The sequence below is a fragment of the Fusarium oxysporum genome, chromosome IV (genome assembly GCF_013085055.1).
Source record: "Fusarium oxysporum Fo47 chromosome IV, complete sequence".
Taxonomy (NCBI): domain Eukaryota; kingdom Fungi; phylum Ascomycota; class Sordariomycetes; order Hypocreales; family Nectriaceae; genus Fusarium; species Fusarium oxysporum.
Window position 1 is genome coordinate 1,776,391 of NC_072843.1, and position 16,867 is coordinate 1,793,257.

At 49.2% G+C, this 16,867-nt stretch overlaps 7 protein-coding genes across 7 annotated transcripts; 4 read left to right on the forward strand and 3 right to left on the reverse strand.

Annotated features, from left to right (window-relative positions):
• The first annotated feature begins 40 nt into the window (after positions 1-40).
• Positions 41-1,931, forward strand: FOBCDRAFT_220619 (uncharacterized protein). Its single transcript, XM_031179344.3, has one exon. The coding sequence runs from the start codon at positions 232-234 to the stop codon at positions 1,870-1,872; it is 1,641 nt and encodes a 546-aa protein (XP_031045231.2). The 5' UTR covers positions 41-231; the 3' UTR covers positions 1,873-1,931.
• On the reverse strand, positions 1,932-3,156 carry FOBCDRAFT_318182 (chromatin modification-related protein EAF7-domain-containing protein). Its single transcript, XM_031179343.3, has 2 exons — positions 2,727-3,156; positions 1,932-2,673 (listed from the first exon to the last, which is right to left on the reverse strand). The coding sequence occupies exons 1-2, from the start codon at positions 2,944-2,946 to the stop codon at positions 2,021-2,023; spliced, it is 873 nt and encodes a 290-aa protein (XP_031045230.2). The 5' UTR covers positions 2,947-3,156; the 3' UTR covers positions 1,932-2,020.
• A 137-nt stretch (positions 3,157-3,293) lies between these two features.
• On the forward strand, positions 3,294-6,392 carry FOBCDRAFT_180606 (Spc98 family-domain-containing protein). The gene is made up of 2 exons (XM_059608568.1): positions 3,294-3,526; positions 3,579-6,392. Exons 1-2 carry the CDS (start codon positions 3,397-3,399, stop codon positions 6,344-6,346), a joined length of 2,898 nt encoding a protein of 965 aa, XP_059467076.1. The 5' UTR covers positions 3,294-3,396; the 3' UTR covers positions 6,347-6,392.
• A 206-nt stretch (positions 6,393-6,598) lies between these two features.
• Positions 6,599-8,125, forward strand: FOBCDRAFT_220623 (DASH complex subunit Ask1-domain-containing protein). Its single transcript, XM_031179341.3, has 4 exons — positions 6,599-6,712; positions 6,762-6,868; positions 6,918-7,845; positions 7,900-8,125. Exons 1-4 carry the CDS (start codon positions 6,625-6,627, stop codon positions 8,022-8,024), a joined length of 1,248 nt encoding a protein of 415 aa, XP_031045228.3. The 5' UTR covers positions 6,599-6,624; the 3' UTR covers positions 8,025-8,125.
• Positions 8,104-8,687, reverse strand: FOBCDRAFT_220624 (uncharacterized protein). The gene is made up of 2 exons (XM_031179339.3): positions 8,457-8,687; positions 8,104-8,406 (listed from the first exon to the last, which is right to left on the reverse strand). The coding sequence occupies exons 1-2, from the start codon at positions 8,497-8,499 to the stop codon at positions 8,222-8,224; spliced, it is 228 nt and encodes a 75-aa protein (XP_031045226.2). The 5' UTR covers positions 8,500-8,687; the 3' UTR covers positions 8,104-8,221.
• A 1,073-nt stretch (positions 8,688-9,760) lies between these two features.
• On the forward strand, positions 9,761-13,639 carry FOBCDRAFT_158981 (GTPase BMS1). Its single transcript, XM_031179338.3, has 3 exons — positions 9,761-9,870; positions 9,929-9,999; positions 10,058-13,639. The coding sequence occupies exons 1-3, from the start codon at positions 9,801-9,803 to the stop codon at positions 13,349-13,351; spliced, it is 3,435 nt and encodes a 1,144-aa protein (XP_031045225.2). The 5' UTR covers positions 9,761-9,800; the 3' UTR covers positions 13,352-13,639.
• On the reverse strand, positions 13,576-15,475 carry FOBCDRAFT_291645 (Reticulon-domain-containing protein). The gene is made up of 6 exons (XM_054704189.2): positions 15,334-15,475; positions 15,237-15,258; positions 15,137-15,169; positions 14,916-15,077; positions 14,556-14,857; positions 13,576-14,506 (listed from the first exon to the last, which is right to left on the reverse strand). Exons 1-6 carry the CDS (start codon positions 15,394-15,396, stop codon positions 13,997-13,999), a joined length of 1,092 nt encoding a protein of 363 aa, XP_054560164.1. The 5' UTR covers positions 15,397-15,475; the 3' UTR covers positions 13,576-13,996.
• Positions 15,476-16,867: the final 1,392 nt, after the last annotated feature.

The window sequence follows — 16,867 nt, forward strand, 5'->3', positions numbered from 1 at the left end:
TTTCAACGTCAACTGAAGGAGTGGACAACCGTTTATAAAATCTCGGTGCAATATGAGCGATGCGTTAACGTCAATATCAACTTTGTGATCGTCTTTTTTATTTAGTATTACAAAGGTTCTTTTATTTTACTCTTTGATACCCGCTCCTAGCCAGGAGTAACTCAGGTTTATTCTGCTTGCTACCATGTTTTCGCCCTGTCATATCTTTACAGCTATCATACACAAACCAGTATGGAGTCGGAAACCAATTATGAACCCCTCGATGAGGATTTAAGCGACACAGAGCAAGTTGGAAACTTGGAATTGGGAGACGATGTTCTGTTACCGCCACTTGACGAGCAATACGTTGCTGATCAAACCGACGCATCTGGCAGCGTGTATAGTGAGAAGGAGGATGAAACAGACCAAGACAACGAGGATTCTTCCCTGAAAAGACGCGGTGAGGAAGATTTAGCTCCGAGACTCTTCAAAAGACAGAAAGGAGTTCTCAACACCGAATACTTGGATCTTCTCAATAGAGATATTGAAGATGCAGCCCAGCGTGTCTGCTTTACCGACGATAGCGAAGAAACCGTTCTGTATCCAAGCCAAATGGGTCTCACTTACTGGTCGATACCAGAGAAGAAACTCTTCTTCGAAGCGATCGCTCGTCTTGGTCAGAGTGATCTTCCAGGTATTGCATCCCGGATAGGCACGAAGAGCGAGATCGAGGTGAATCATTACCTCGACGTGCTCCGAAGAGCACGGCTTCTTAGACAACGACAAGTCAGACGCCCCGCTATTGAATTCCCGGAGATCCCAGCCGCCGTAGAACTAAGTCAGCAATGTTGCCACGCCTTGGACGAGGCTGCAGATGCTATTTCTGTGCGCCAGGAACGAAAGGAGGAACAGCGAGAGGAGAGCAAATGGGGAGACTGCTGGGATATCAGCCCAAGGATTGCTCGCCGAATAGACAAGGGCGAAACCGTCGTCGAAGGCCAGGATCTTCCTTTCTCCAAGCTATTCAACCTGCATACGTGGCTAAGACTCTCTGAGCGTATCTTTATGAATTCCTCCATTCCTAGTGAGAACTGGGATTCTATCGACAACAGGCCTCCCTCGATATGGGCCACTACGTTCGAAGACTTTCACTCTTTGGCAGTCTCAATTACGAAACGATTGGTTCAAACAACGATATTTCTCAGCGAGTCAAGAATCAGGGCCAAAAAGGAACTCGTACCAACTACTCGCGAAATCATCAGAGCACAAGATGTGGAAGCAGCCGTATCGTCCCTGGGATTGAATCATAATTCCCATCAGTTTTGGAACCAATGCGCACGAAGACTACGACTTGAGGTCCATGAGGAGCCGCCCCAGCGAGAGGAGGAAGGAGAACGTGAACCTCTTAGCTATGAAGAAGTGGAAACCCTTCTTTCTAACGGCGGCGATGAGGCTGACCAAGCATTTGAAGCGCCATCTGACGTAGATGAAGTCGCCAACCCTTCTGGAAACGAGGCCCTGAGCTCTGATTTCGAGGAGCCCGTCTCACATTCGAACGAAGAGGAGGCTGCTATCGCACGGGAGGCCAACGAAGTTTTGCTCTTCTCGGCCGCCGACTTCCCAGAAACGTATCGGAAGAAAGAGACTCTCAAGAACCGCATCGCAAGTGAGCGGCGACAGGAGCAATATGCCGAAGAACGCGACCAGTACGTCAGCTGGCAGGCTGAGACTGAGATGTGGGATCTACTACAGAAGAAACCTCTCACTGAACTACCTAGGATGCCAGAACCGGGTCCGTTGCAACGGTCAACTATGGATGTGGAGAGTATCTTTCCCATAGGAAGGGATTGGAGAACCACGATAAAGTACCGCAGCGAGTGGGAAAGAGAATAGGAGACAATACCTGATGCTAGCCAGTGAAAGGGCATCAGAGCTCGGAAGCTCGCTTTTTAATGTGAATAAATACTTATTGTGACTCCCATGCCTAAGGGTATCCGAACCGCCCCATCTATCGTTTGCATCATACCAGTTAATTCTCAAGTTAACGTCTCCTTTTTGGTCTTGCCTTTGCTTTAGTAGTCTTAGCCTTTTGGCCCTTCTTGGCACCTCGTGTGGACTTTGATACTTGTGTTTCGCTCTCTTCAGCACTCTCTTCTTCCTCACTAGAAGAGCTCTCGCTTTCTTCTTCTTCGCTCTCCCCTTCCTCCTCCTCTTCTTCTTCCTCTTCTGTGGTCTCGGCCTTTTCTTGCTTCTCAGCCTTGGCCGGGGTCGCTTTCTTCTTTTGTCGCGAAGCGCCTCGTTTGGACTTGGGCGCTGGTGATGGGGCATCTGTACCCTCCTCCGTATCTTCTACCGATGTGCCTCTTGTTTTCGTATCACCTCGCTTGCGCTTCTTGGCGGGTGAAGGTGCCGGAGAAAGTTCGAGCTGGGGTGGTGATGTTGGAGCTTCGCTGGGGTCGGCTGCGGCTCGGGCCATCATGGCATCAAAGAATTGCGCTCTTGGCAAAGAGAACTCGTTGTATTCGCTCTCGTCATCGTCGAAGTTCTCTCTTTCATCAATGACCTCAAGATTGTAGTATGTTCGGAGCTTTTGCCAAATATACGGAATGCGTGTGTGTTGGTAAAAATCAGGGTCGAAACCATGGTTCCGCAAGTGCTCCGAAATTGCTATCATTCGGAAGTGCTTGTGCATGCCTACACAGTCTTGGTTAGTAACAGCTCGACATGAAGGAAGTGACCCAACTGACCAGCTGGTTTCCAGCGAATGACACCCTTGAATAATGAAGCCACTTGATCATCCGTCCAAAGATCATTGTAGTTATTGTCTGGCTGTTGCTCCTTTGTCTCGCTAGAACCTTCATTATCACCAGTCTGGGGAGTGTCAACGTCCATTGCATCGTCATCTCGCGCAGGAGTTGGTGTCGCAACAGTTTGGGTGCTAGCCCGAGCGCGCTTCCTCGGCGCCATTGTGATTGTGATGAGGAGACCAAGATCGATCGATTTATGGTAATATTCGTGAGATATGCTGTGTAAGTGACAATTGTGTATCGGAGTTGTTGCTTGGTGGTATGGATAATCTGGACGCCTCGAACAAAATTGAAGGTTTCAAAACCCGAACCCGTCGTCTAATGCAATGGGCTGCCTGAGAAGGAGGTTCTGATGAAATCATAAGCTAACCTGGCTTGCGGAAAGCGCGCCCCAAGCTTGAGGTGCTCCATTTTTTAGTGCACAGGGCCCTGAAACGCGCCTAACATCCGCTGAAGCGCGTCTACGGAGGGGTAGTGATATTGACATCGCGTTAATTGCCCTTCAGACGTACCTTGGATAACAAGCTCAAGTTCAGGCTCGGCATTGCAACCCACAACGCGCCGCTGAGCACTATGTTATTGAATCGCATGAATTTTATGAGAAAGGACCATGGCTGAATCCAAGGAAGACCTGGGGGCTGTATTCACTATACCTGACTTTTGGGAACCGTCGAAATTCCTGCATCAATTAGATGGTGACCCACAAGCTCAGAATCCCTTCTTTTCTCCTAGGCTTAGAGGTAACTTTGGACCTTGAAATTGAACCGTACCTCTACTAACTTGTGTTCTTAGAAGATATAAAATCGGAGCTTGTCCAGCTTGGCCAAGTGTCAGTAGAGCAAAGTGGCTTCTTCAAGTTACCGTCCCAGCTTGAGCTTCAAGGCAAGCCAGAGCCAGAACCAGGAGTAACTGCGTCTACCAACAACATCCAAGCCTCCACGGAAAGTCTAGCTGATCCGGAAATTGATGATGACATCTGGGCGCACACCGATGAGCCAGAAGAGAAGACACCAGAACATAGGACTTGGGACAGCTTCATCTCAGGTACGCCGGCTGGCCAACAACAGCCCTTGGTGACGGAAGCTGGAGCCACCGTCTACGATGCCTTACTAGGTTGGTCCGTCGACCCTCTTGAACTGAAAAGTTCCGAGGTCCCTGTTGTCGATATCAAAGCCTACTTTTCTTCATTGCTTGCTCTGGCTCTTGGTCAAGAATCGATCTTCTACTCCAAGCAGGAGAAAGGTCGCACTTTTGCACCAGCGATTCCCAGCATGCGGGTCACAGGGTATTCCAAAGATGTACTCCAGGGTCTAGAAAAACAATGTCACCGCTGCGGATCAATGTTGTTCGAATTGCGGTCCTTTGTCAATTCTACTTATGCAAAGCGCACGTCCAAATGCGGCGTTGCTTTGGCTGGTGTGCTTGATCAAATCCTTAAGGACGTTCAGCGACATGTCGCGCTCCATAGGCAGACGCCACGATCGCTTTTGGAGCTCCAATCAACAGTCAAAGGAATGCTTGCGATTCTGATACCATTTCAAAGACTTGCTTCCAAATTCCGCAAAGGTTACGAAGACCAACATGTTCTCTCCCAGGTATTCCATGAAGCATACTCAGTCGACTACGGCGAAGAACAGCTTCGAGGCATCATGCGTGAAGTTTTACAGAGAGTCTCTTCGCCTTGGATCGAGTTCTTGGAAGAATGGATCGGTACCAGGCAAGAGAAAGGGATTCCCTTGACCAAAGCCAATGTTGGAGCGAGCAAAGGCTTCGTCAAAGTCGACACAGAAAAATATACGGATGATTTCGGGCAGGAAGTTGAGGACATTGACTTTCTCTTGGACGAGACCAAAATGCCCCATTTCATGCCCTACGATATTGCCAAGTCTATTTTTGAGACAGGCAAGAATCTGCGGTTCATTAGGGAATGCCATCCCGAGCACCCCTTGGCTTCATCAGGTATCGTCAGTGCGACTGATCCCCCAAAGGTTAGCTGGCTTTACGACTGGAACGCCATCGAGAACCTTGAGAAACGTGTAGCCAAGTATCACGAAGATCTCTTAGGGGCAATCCGCGACTGTTCATTCCAAGACAGAGTCAACTCGGAAAGCAATGAACTCACGATTGGTTCTGAGATCGCAAACCCGTTCTTTCGTGAAGACCCCACGTCAGAAACAGGGCTCTTGAATACTCTTACGGCGCGTATGGATGAGCCCTTGCCTGATGATGTGAGCAAAGAGGATACATTGAGCCAAATCTTGCGTGAACGTCTTACACAGTCTGCTACCCGCAAGTCTCAATCTCCTACCAATGGCTTCGACTTCACGCCTCATCCATCACTTCTTCCCGTGCTTTCGTTTGGGAGTATTGCTTCCGCGCAATCTGAGGTTGTTAATCAGGAAAGTCTGAGGCTGCTGTTTAATAACCATGATTTACGTGGTCACCTGAAGATGCACCGTGATTTCCACCTCTTTGGTAACGGCATGTTCGTAAGCCGCTTGTCCCATGCCCTATTCGACCCAGATCTAGAAACAGCCGAAAGACAGGCTGGAGTTGCACGACAAGGAGGTGTCATGGGTCTTCGTCTCGGAGGTCGAGATACTTGGCCACCAGCGAGCTCGGAATTACGTCTAGCTCTTATGGGCGTTCTAGCCGAGAGCTTCGATTCAGACAACGAGTTCGCTAAGGAAAAGCTGGCCAGTATATCGAGGGATGCATCTGAGCTCCCAGGAGACATGAGTTTTGCTGTTCGAGATTTGTCGCAGGAAGAGATCGACAAGTGCATGAACCCAGACTCCTTGGAAGCTCTTGACTTTTTACGATTGTCCTACAAGCCCCCTGCGGCATTATCCAGCATCATCACCCCTGTGATTTTGACGCAGTACGATCGAGTCTTTAAGCTGTTGCTAAGAATCATGAGGATGGTTTATGTCGTCAACCAATTGTTCCTAGATGTTAATGCTAGAACCAGTCGCTGGAACGACCCCGAGGACATTTCCTACCGATTCACTCGAGAGGCCCACCATTTCGTCTCCGGCATCACCTCGTTCTTCATGGATGCTGGGGTCGCCATTCCTTGGGAAGCATTTGAGGCTAAACTAGACAAAATCGAAGCCGACTTGAAGAACCCCTCGACAGCCAAGAGTACAGCAGATAAGGTTGAGAGTCCTGATAGACTACGAGAGTTTCACTCCCGAGTGCTTGATCGAGTCATGCTTTCTCTTTTTCTCCGGAAACGACAGCAGCCAGTGCTGAATTTGCTCGAAGAAATCTTTGGTGCAGTTCTGGAATATGCCAAGTTTTCACGAATCAAGGCTCTTGGAAAGAACCAGACTACCGACCCAAGAGAATTGGAAGAATTACAGCGTTTGTATAGCAACTTCAAGAAGAAAGTGCAAATCTTCATGACTGTCTGTCGAGCCTTGACCGAAAAGAGTCGATCAACAAGTAATAAGGTCTCTGACGATTTGGGTTTGAAACAGGAGGGTATTGGTGAGGACCATATGGTCGCTCAACTACTGTTAAAGCTCGATATGGGACACTACTACACGAAACACTAGGACACCATATATAATATTAAGTATTAACCATGAAGGATATGAAGGCATAAATGAAATTCTGTCAAGCCTGGAAGTAATATCTGTGTCTGCCTATTCATTCTATTGATAATCCGATACCCCGCCATCGACGTCGGTTGCACCCTTGCTGCGGCGGGCCATCTTTAGTGGTAGGTGCCCCTCCCAATGACCCCACGCGTTAGTTCCTAACATTAATTACTGGGCTGTTTGTTTATATTGAACCTCCAACACTGGACCATAGCAACCTACCCATTACGAAAATGTCGCGACAAAGCGTAGCAGCGCGCAACCTGTCTCTAACTGAAGAGCTTGAAAGACTAGAGCAATCGATCACTCTGACTCTTCAAGGTATACATGAATCTTGAATTCTCGCGACGCAGAGCTGACCGGTGGCTAGAAATCGATCACAACTTTAGCAAGTCGCATCGCATAGTAACAACAAGCATTCTACCACTAGTAGAACAGTATGGAGAACACTCTCGCGCTGTTTGGGAAGCTTCAAAGGTACATGAAGTCACTGGGGTTGGAAGGAAGTGATGCTCACGACATGTAGTTCTGGAAGCAATTTTTCGAGGCATCGGCCAACGTATCTCTCTCCGGTTATGAAGAGCTCGCCAACGACGACGAAAGCGAAAACGTGGAAGAAAGCACCGCTATGAGGGAAGATATAACAGAAGAATACACATCTCAGCATCACGAAGATGTCACTGCCACAACTGGCATCGAGCAATCTACCTTCCAAGCCGATGACTCCCTCCTTGATGATGCTGAGCTCACGGGAAGCACGCCCCGGCCTGGAAAGACGAAGACACGATTTTCTGATATGGAATCTCCCTACGAAGCCATGAAACGCGAGATGGAAGGAGAAGAAAACAACACCACAGTCCTAGACGATAACGAGGACTCGACTGTCTTGTTCGCCCAACACACCGCTAGACTCCCCGATATGTCAATGACTCCGCAGGCCCAGCGCGACCACACAATGACCGGCGAGCAGTCTGTTCAGCCTCATAAGGATCCTTTGCTTCACCGTGTACTCGACAAGAACTATCGCATTCAGGCAACTCCACACAAGCCTGCCCTTCGCATCTCTCCACTCAAGAGCGCCCAACCTAAGAGCGCACAACGCAAGATGGATGCCCCCGCATGGAACGACTCACCAGGATCCTCGCCCGAGATGGCAGTGCCGACTCTACGCAGCGAAGTTTTTATGTCGCCCTACAAAAGTAACGCTCGACAACGTCTTGCGGCGGCAACGCAGGGTCCTCGAACACCTGGTGTTAGTGTTCAGACGCCAGCGACAGCACGAAAGACGCGGGACGTCTTCGCTGATGACACTGTCACAGCCACTGGAAAGGAGAAGTATGAGATCGACTGGGATAGTGATGAAGGAGATGAGGATATCGATTTATATGCAGGCATGAGCCCGCCCAAGACGATACAGTTCGCGCTGCCTCCTTCGAAGCTCTTGCAAACACCTGGTAAGTTCTATACCGCTCTCATATGTACTGCTATATACTAACGCTGTCTGACAGCACGTGAAGCCAGCCAAAGAATTGTTGGTGACATTCTACTGGATGCTGGGGCCGATCCGAATTCGTCCGAATACAGCCCCTCTATGGTGAAGATGAACGAAGATATTTTGAACGATAGTTTCTAAATCCACAATTCTCAAATCAAAAGAATAAACAGTCGTTTATTACTCGATTCTAAAGACTCATCGAGTATAAAAACTAGTCCTGCATTTAAACAAAAGATACCCTTCGCCCCTTTACATTTATGTGCCTGTGCCCTCCACCATATTTTCAGTCCGCTTTCTAAATCAGCACCATGTCCCAGACCTCGAGAATCCGTCGACTACATACTGAATCGAATCTGTGACCTGAGGGCCTGTTCCTGGAGCTTCTTGGCATCGATTTCCGTTCCATTCTTTTCCTTTTGGGCCTTTTTGAAAAGGGGCGCTGACGAGGAAAAGGTAGCAATAGAGGCAGTTTCGGGATCGGCGACCTTGGAACTGTTATACTTGGTAGAATCTACCTGGGCTACATTTACTTGTTAGTTAAGTTCAGCTTGCTGCAAACATGATGCTCACAGTCTGAGGTTGTGGGAACATTGTTGCCTGAGTTGTTGGACATATTGAAGGATGTGAAGGAGGTTTGAAGCGATTGGGTGAGTGGATATAGACAAGGTTTGGATTAAAGTATTAAGCTTAATAGTTTGTATTCTTGTTCTTAGTATGGAACTGTCGATTGCTTCTGCCTGAGAATGAAGTCCATAAGGCGTCGCATCTTGATTGTTATATACGCAATCCTGCCAATGTAACTTGCAAGACACTCTTGTTACGATGACTACGAACGAAGGAAAACCACTAGGATTCTTGCGTAGTCTACGACGCGCGTGAGTCATGACGGAAGCCATCGACCAGGCGTTAGGGCTGACGAAGGACTGCATGCACGCCAGTAGAAAAGTCTACGTATACCATGGGTGCGTACAAGGCTGACGAAGAATCCGGGAATACGTACGTACTGTGTAAGCGCATACGCAGAACACCATCTTATTCCCTGATATGTGTGAGATATGTGTGAGATATGTGAGTGATGGATGCGGCTTTAGGAATAAAGAGGAGCAACATGCAGCTGGTATTGGTCACTTTGGACTGATGGTCATACAGAGGACCAGCTTCCATTACGCCAGTGCCGGGGATTACTCACTCGACGACTTGGCGTTTCCACTAGCCCTTCAGCCAAATTCGAAGATGAGCTAGAGACCTCGAATTGGCTAATACGGAATCCCGCGAGGATCTATCTACCTAAAAACATAGTGTCTTGGATCAGACAAAACGGTGAGAATGACACTCTCCATGCCTCAAGTGGGTTACATCTCAAGACGATTTCTTTCAATAACACTGTTGGATTCCATGGTATTTATTTGTTACCCACCATCTGACGACTGTTTAGTACAACATGAATGTCACCTGCATAGGTTGGTCCCTTTTGGATAGAAATTACACTTGATGGGTCGTAATTCAGCCGCGTCTTACTCTGTTCACCTATCAGCTTAGGGACTCACCACTTAGAAATCGTAGAATTTGTTCAAAATGAGTCCCACGACAGCGGTAGTATCGAAGCATGCGTCACCGGACAATAGACACGCGTTGGTTCTGCACGTTGACAAGGCCAGTGAATCTATGCTTAAACGGGCAGCTCACAAAATAACGTTAAATTTTAGAGTGGATAGGGTCCAGATAGTATAAGCCACATGTGGCTATGCTGAGAGCAGTGGCAGTGCCTGGTCCCCGCAACGTTCTTGGCGAAACGCGATTCTTATCGATAACAATTCTATTAGCGTCTAAAAAAAATTTGGAAGCAAAGTGAAAGGTGGAAGACCGTGCCAGTTAGTTGATGGTCTTTGGAAGGTGAAGACGTCGCACGCAAAAATGGAAGATCAAGTGCACAAGCCGCATCGCAAGTCCAAGGACAAGAAGGACAAGAAGCAGCATACAGGCGGTAAGTTATTCTTATACACACTTCCAATTAGCGATTGGCGCATACTAACGAATGTCAGAGCGCAACCCAAAGGCGTTTTCCTTCGCCAACCCTGGCAAGCTCCAGAGACAGGCAGCGAGATCGCAAGATGTAGGACTCTTCTCTATTCCCTTGAATAAGAAGCCCCAATGCTAAAAGTTATCAATAGATCAAGGAAAAGCGTCTCCATGTCCCGCTTGTGGATCGATTGCCCGATGAGGCCCCTCCTCGACTCGTTACAATTGTTGGCCCTCCCGGTGTAGGAAAGACGACGTTGATGAAATCGCTCATTCGACGATATGCCAAAGAAACGATATCGGACCCTCAGGGCCCTGTGACGGTCGTCACATCGAAGAAGCAACGCCTGACCTTTGTCGAGTGCCCAAACGAACTGGAGGCCATGGTCGACATCGCAAAGGTTGCCGATATTGTCCTCTTGATGATTGATGGAAACTACGGCTTTGAGATGGAAACTATGGAGTTTCTCAACATTCTTGCCGCTACAGGTATGCCAGGAAACGTCTTTGGTATCTTGACACATCTCGATCTTTTCCGGAAGCCACAGGCGCTGAAGGATGCCAAGAAGCGTCTCAAGAGGAGGCTTTGGACAGAGCTGTACCAGGGCGCCCACCTTTTTTACCTCTCCGGTGTTATGAACGGCCGATATCCCGACCGCGAAATCCATAACTTGTCACGCTTCCTCTCTGTCATGAAGAACCCACGTCCTCTCGTCTGGCGCAATTCTCACCCTTACTCTATCATCGACAGCTTCCGAGATATTACACACCCTACTAAGATCGAGGAAGACCCCAACTGCGACCGGTCGATTGTACTATCTGGTTACCTGCGAGGTACAAATTTTGCATCGCACAACCAACGAGTCCACGTCCCCGGTTTGGGTGATTTTACAGTATCTAATATGGAGGTTATGCCAGACCCTTGTCCAACGCCATCGATGGAACTGGCAATGGCGAAGATCACAGGCAAGACTGGACGAAGGCGACTTGACGAAAAGGAAAAGAAGCTTCATGCTCCCATGTCGGATCGTAGTGGCTTGAAGATCGACGGTGATGCCATCTGGATCACCAGCGACAAGGGCTTCAGCTTCGACCGGGAGGAGGATGATGATGCCGAGCGAGGAGAAGGAGAAGAGATGATTGTTGGTCTTCAAGCTGAGCGAAAGCTTCTTGGCCAAATGGAGGGTGGCGTCCAGCTTTTCAAGGGCGGCAATAAGGTCGAGGCAGTGCCAGAAGAGGAAGACACTGGCAGAAAAACACATCGCAAACCTAGATTTGCCCAAAGAGACGATGGCGATGATGACCAAAACGAGGACGACGAGGGCTCTGTCAGTGGTGACGAAAACTTGGACTCGGATGCCGAGGTTGAATTTAATGAAGGCAAGTTAGGCAAGATGTTCCGCAAGGATGCCGATAAGGAACTCGGTGAAGATGATCTTGCATTTGCCGACAGTGACTCAGACCTTGGAGCATTGTCTGATGAGGAAGAGGTGGAAGACGACGAAGAATACGATTCGGATGAGGAAGCAGCAGCATTAAGGTGGAAGGACAACTTGAATGGCACTGCGATGAAGCTTCATGGCAAGAGACGCTCATATCACACAAGTGATCTGGCTAGGTTTATGTACGACAACTCACTAAGCCCTGAAGATGCTCTCAAGCGATGGAAGGGCGAGGATGACGAATCGGAAGAGGAGAATATCGAGGACGACGATGATGAAGATGACTTCTTTAAGAAGTCGAAACAAGAGCAGGAAGACGCTGTAGAGGATAGGTCAATACCCGCATATGACTACGAGGATCTAGCGGCCAAATGGGCATCAGAGAAGAACGTCGAAGCTTTACGGAGGAAGTTCACTTCGACAGCCCTCGCTGCCGGCGATGATGATGACGGTGATGGGGATGGGAATGGCAGCGACTTCGAGGGCTTGGGCGACTCAAATGATGAGGGCGATGGTGTCTTCGAGGATCTCGAAGCTGAAGGTCAACAAGAGCCAGCACAGCCCACTGTCGAGGATATTGAGGCCGAGCGAGAGAAGAACGCAAAGCGAAAGGAGGAACTCAAGATGCGATTCGAAGAGGAAGATCGTGAGGGTTTCCTCAATGATAAGGCAAATGCTCGACGAGAAGGTGGAGATGTGCAAGAGTTTGGTGAGGATCAGTGGTACGAGGCGCAAAAGGCTATGATCCAAAAGCAGCTCGATATTAACAAGGAGGAATTTGAGAACCTCGATGAACGTCAACGCTCTGCTGTGGAAGGCTACCGAGCCGGCAAATATGCCAAGGTTGTCCTCGAGGGTGTTCCGGCCGAATTCGTCAAGCTCTTTGATGCTCGTCGACCTATCGTCGTTGGTGGTCTCTCCGCTACTGAAGACCGATTCGGTTATCTTCAAGTCCGCATTAAGCGTCACCGCTGGCACAAGCGCATTCTCAAGACAAATGACCCCCTTATCTTCTCTTTGGGATGGCGTCGCTTCCAAACCATGCCCATCTACAGCACCACCGACTCGCGCACACGTAACCGTATGCTCAAGTATACACCTGAGCATATGCATTGCTTCGGTACTATCTATGGTCCCTTAATTGCACCCAACACAGGCTTCGTTTGCTTCAACTCAATGTCGGCGTCGACACCCGGTTTCCGCATCGCTGCTACTGGCACAATCCTCAGCGTCGATGAGTCCACAGAGATCGTCAAGAAGCTCAAGCTTACTGGTACACCTGCAAAGATCTACAAGAACACAGCTTTCATCAAGGACATGTTCAACTCATCTCTTGAAATCGCGAAGTTCGAGGGAGCTTCTATCAAGACGGTTTCTGGCATTCGTGGTCAGATCAAGCGTGCTTTGTCCAAGCCCGAGGGCCAATTCCGCGCAACTTTCGAGGACAAGATTCTTCTTAGTGACATTGTCTTCTTGCGTGCTTGGTACCCAATTAAGCCTCACCGGTTCTACAATCCAGTCACCAACCTCATCGGCTGGCAGCCTATGCGACTCACAGGCGAGGTCCGCCGTGATCAGAACGTGCCCACTCCCCAGCCCAAGAACAGCCAGTACCGCACTATTGAACGGGAGACCCGCCACTTCAACCCTCTCCGTGTTCCCCGCGCCCTTGCTGCCGACCTTCCCTTCAAGTCGCAGATTGTTGAAACCAAGAAGCAAAAGAAAGAGACATACATGCAGAAGCGTGCTGTCGTCATGGCTCCTGGTTCCGAGGAGAAGAAAGCCCGCGCTCTTATGCAGCAGTTACTCACAATCCGCAACGACGCTGCTGCCAAGCGTCGTGCTGCAAAGGAGAAGAACCGCGCTGCTTTCCAGAAGAAGTTGGCAGACAGCGAGGAGAAGAAGGAAGCTCGCGAGAAACGGGAATCCAAGGACTTCTGGAGGAAGAATGGTCGCAAGCGCGCAGCCGCCGAAGATGGAGGTGGCGGTAAGCGCAGGAAGTAAAGGAGAGAGTAAATATTTCCGTTACAGTTGCTTGAACTATACGGAAGTGGTTAGAAAGGTGCCAGTTGTATACCTTGTTGGGTTGGCGTTCCGAGAATCAAAAGATCAATCATCTTGCATTTCACATAGTATAAAAACCTCCTTCAAGACAGCGCAATAGCATTACTAGGACATTCAACTCCCGGGCCTGATGACGAACCTAATGTAGGTAACGTGCACATGGCAGAATTTTTCAGTATGTTTAAAAGTTGAGTGAATAGCATTTGCTTCAACAAGCTACACAGTAACAATCCTAAACACCTATCCTCGAGACACAAACGTACAAAAACAAGCAGCAGGCCAGATGCGATGTCCTCCCATACGTATTAATCAAGAGTTTCCATAGGAATACTCTCCCTGACATCAGCATCTGCCCGCTCAATCCGTATTTTAACCACCCTTCATCAACGTCAACAATCGTCGTCGCATTGCGTGTTAAAGAATGCTCCCAAGAAACCATTTCACGCCCGAGTCCAATCTGAACAACCCTTGCTCCTAATTCAAGGATCGACATACGCCCCAAAATGCCGTAAAACATATTCATTGCTCAGGGCAGCTTAGCCTTCTGAGCTCGTGTACGCATGGCAGGCGTCTCCTATTGGTCACTTAAGAAGCAAGCATGGGCTCCTTGCTGGGGACAACGTCCTCGTGAGGGAGCTCAGGGGCTGCGGTATCGATAGCGGTGGGCGCATTCAGCTCCTCCTTGAGAGCGGCAGGGGTAGGGATCTGAGGAGCCTCTGTGGACTTGATGGGGTCCTCAGTAGGAGGAGAGGGAAACTCCGGCTGCTTGGCAGAAATGGGCTGCTCAGGCTTGTCAATCTTCTGGCGAGAAGGAGTCTTGCCACGGAGAAGGTCCTGAACCTTGCCGCTGTAGTCGCCAGCATATTGCTTGCTGATGTTAGAGACCTGTTCCATCTGCTTCGAAGCGACGCTCTGGATCTGAGCAGTCTGGGAGTTGATGAGCTCGGAAGCGTGGTGGAGTTGCTCATCGATTAGCTCCTGGTTGGATGTATAGATAAGGGGAACGACGAAGGCGACGGTGGTACCGATGAGAGCAAGTCCCCAGTAAGGAACAAGCTTGACGAGGTAGTATGAAATGAAAGCGGCGACGAAAGCCTATTCAACGTTAGTTCCAGCTGTTAAATCTGTCGAATATCAAACTTACGGCGGCGGAAGCAAAAACGTTCTCGGCAAAGATGATTCGCTGGGCCTCGATGACAAAGAAGTTAATGAGCTCGTGAACGTCCCCAATAAGGGCATCCAGAGTCTCGCGAGGTACTGTGTAGTATCGACGAGGGCGAACCTGAGTAGCAAGGCCGTTGTTGAGAATGACCTTGCCAAGAACCTCGGCAAGAATGGTTACACCAAGAATCATCCACGAAACCTTAAGTCCCCATCGGAGAAGATCCAGGTATCGCGCAGTGAAGATAGCACCGATAATAGTCACATAAGCAATGGCAGATGCGCCTATTGTGTCACTAACGTTAGCTCTCGCAGATCAGATAGGACACAATAGTCAACTTACGAGGGTTGTTCCATGAAAGAAGCTCAGAAAAGAACGAGTGGTAGTGAGTTAGCGGCTGGCCGGTAGCAGCGGGATTCGCGGGAGTGCGTCGAGCAGCAGCAAGGTTAGAGAGCTCGTTGGAGGCCTTCTGAGTGTGATCGTAGACGTTCTGAGCAACAGGGCCTGGAAAGATTTAGCATTAGCAACATGTCAAAATCACAGTTCTTAGCGAAGCGTCATACCGTTGGCGACGGATTGATACGCAGCAGCGGCGTCTGGAAGTCGAGTCAGTTATGTTGGTCTGCGGGAAGGCCTTGTATCATGGCGGGCAGTGCCATTGACGCGCAAAGATCGCGGGGAAACACTGTAAAGTGAAGTTAGCAAGTCTGTTCGAGGCGCCCCGTACGATATCAGCGCATTTCAGCGCAAGAAAACATACCTCACTGGTCTTGGTGGTCTCAAGAAGAGAGTTGCCGTTGGCGGCCAAGGTGGAATCAGCCATTTCGACGGTTTAGTGTGAAGAATGTGTAGAGAAGTGGTGCGCTCGCTGAAAGAACCGTCGTGGAGTTGTAGGTGAAAGTATGGGAACGAGAATAGGAGGTGAATCTGAAGAAGATGTTCTCTAGAAAGCGAAAAGCGGCGTGAGCGAAAGTGGCCAGAGAAATTTTGGACAGCTTGGTTTGTTTGTTTAATGCAGGGTAAAAAAGGACAAGGGGACGACGCTGACAAGCTACTGCTACGTAGCGACTTCTAGCTCGCTCCGCTCCCCGTCTCTGGACCTACAACAGAGCTGCAACGTTTTTTTCGTCTGAGCCGATAGGTGACTAAAAACAGACTTAAGGGGCGTCCGGTCGGGGGAGCGAGGTGAGTGGTCGTGTGAGAGGAACAGGCAAGTCAAGCGAAACGAGCGACCCCGTCAGAGGCAGCAGACTAGGTCCAGGATAAGGCATGTGAAACGTACCTTGAGAGTGCTAAAAGTTCAGTGCGAGTGAAGTGATGTGAGGTGAGGTGAGGTGATGATGGTTGAAAGAGTCTCGTCGAGAGCGAGGAAGCCAGGTTTGTATGATGGAGGAGAAGGAATCAGAAATGACGTTTGTGTTCGTAGAGGACGGGACACTTCTCTTTTAGGTGCTGGAGGGGACCAAGTTTCGTCCTTGCTTCAGGTGGGAAAGAAGGCACGGGGGAACGAACGAGTGACGACAGTGTCGCCAACCAGCCCACCAAAAGAAAAACTGGACTGGCTACCTACACAAATCCAGCTGCTCGTAGTGGTACCCACGCATTATCCGTCCATTACAGCAAGATTTGAATTGCTACTGTGAATCACTGCAAATCTCCCTTTTAGTGGACCGACCCTTAACAACGCCGGTGTCAACGAGAGAGCTCCTGTTGCGTAGCATTGGATCTCTCTCTTTGTCCAAAAGCTGGACGATGGAGCTTGGATACTTTACCAAACCATGATGCCAGTGGAGCTCTGTTACCCATGACGCAGTGCTAGACCTATGGAGTACATCCAATATGCGCTCCACCAGTCAGCAGCTGCAGGTACCGCCAATGTCACCACTTCTCCAAATGTCCAAGCTGATCCGTCAACAAGGGTTGATCCCGTCATCAGGGAGCTTGAACGACGACATTCCAAGCATGCAGCTCTAAAAATTTGACAAAAGTCAATTCTCTTTGCGACATATGGAGCTAGAAGTAAACAGACGACAGTTTACCATTTCAAGCCAAAGTACGGGATACCTCAGAATTCACCCGCAATGCTGCATAAACCTGTATGATGCTTTGACGTGATGATCTGGTCATTTCTAACGCATGTGAAAGTCGCACTAAAAAGGGGGGTTCTTTATCTCAAAAAGCTCTAACTTAAAGGGCACAAGCCTGCATCTTCTTATCACCACCACACTAAATATTGAATAGCTGAGTTATCCGACCGTGAATGTTGATGCCACAAACTTCCTGAACCAGGGGAG

Bases quoted from the DNA above. Each gene is read 5' to 3' on its own strand.
- FOBCDRAFT_158981 (XM_031179338.3), top strand. From the start codon at position 9,801: ATGGAAGATCAAGTGCACAAGCCGCATCGCAAGTCCAAGGACAAGAAG. The intron at 9,871-9,928 runs GTAAGTTATTCT...AACGAATGTCAG, and splicing joins CAAGAAGCAGCATACAGGCG to AGCGCAACCCAAAGGCGTTT. The intron at 10,000-10,057 runs GTAGGACTCTTC...AGTTATCAATAG, and splicing joins AGGCAGCGAGATCGCAAGAT to ATCAAGGAAAAGCGTCTCCA.
- FOBCDRAFT_220624 (XM_031179339.3), bottom strand. From the start codon at position 8,499: ATGTCCAACAACTCAGGCAACAATGTTCCCACAACCTCAGACT. The intron at 8,407-8,456 runs GTGAGCATCATG...AAGTAAATGTAG, and splicing joins TGTTCCCACAACCTCAGACT to CCCAGGTAGATTCTACCAAG.
- FOBCDRAFT_180606 (XM_059608568.1), top strand. From the start codon at position 3,397: ATGGCTGAATCCAAGGAAGACCTGGGGGCTGTATTCACTATACCTGAC. The intron at 3,527-3,578 runs GTAACTTTGGAC...TTGTGTTCTTAG, and splicing joins CTTTTCTCCTAGGCTTAGAG to AAGATATAAAATCGGAGCTT.
- FOBCDRAFT_291645 (XM_054704189.2), bottom strand. From the start codon at position 15,396: ATGGCTGATTCCACCTTGGCCGCCAACGGCAACTCTCTTCTTGAGACC. The intron at 15,170-15,236 runs GTCAATGGCACT...CTCGACTTCCAG, and splicing joins TTTCCCCGCGATCTTTGCGC to ACGCCGCTGCTGCGTATCAA. The intron at 15,078-15,136 runs GTATGACGCTTC...AAATCTTTCCAG, and splicing joins GTATCAATCCGTCGCCAACG to GCCCTGTTGCTCAGAACGTC.
- FOBCDRAFT_220619 (XM_031179344.3), top strand. From the start codon at position 232: ATGGAGTCGGAAACCAATTATGAACCCCTCGATGAGGATTTAAGCGAC.
- FOBCDRAFT_318182 (XM_031179343.3), bottom strand. From the start codon at position 2,946: ATGGCGCCGAGGAAGCGCGCTCGGGCTAGCACCCAAACTGTTGCGACA. The intron at 2,674-2,726 runs GTCAGTTGGGTC...AAGACTGTGTAG, and splicing joins CATTCGCTGGAAACCAGCTG to GCATGCACAAGCACTTCCGA.
- FOBCDRAFT_220623 (XM_031179341.3), top strand. From the start codon at position 6,625: ATGTCGCGACAAAGCGTAGCAGCGCGCAACCTGTCTCTAACTGAAGAG. The intron at 6,713-6,761 runs GTATACATGAAT...ACCGGTGGCTAG, and splicing joins GATCACTCTGACTCTTCAAG to AAATCGATCACAACTTTAGC. The intron at 6,869-6,917 runs GTACATGAAGTC...CACGACATGTAG, and splicing joins CTGTTTGGGAAGCTTCAAAG to TTCTGGAAGCAATTTTTCGA.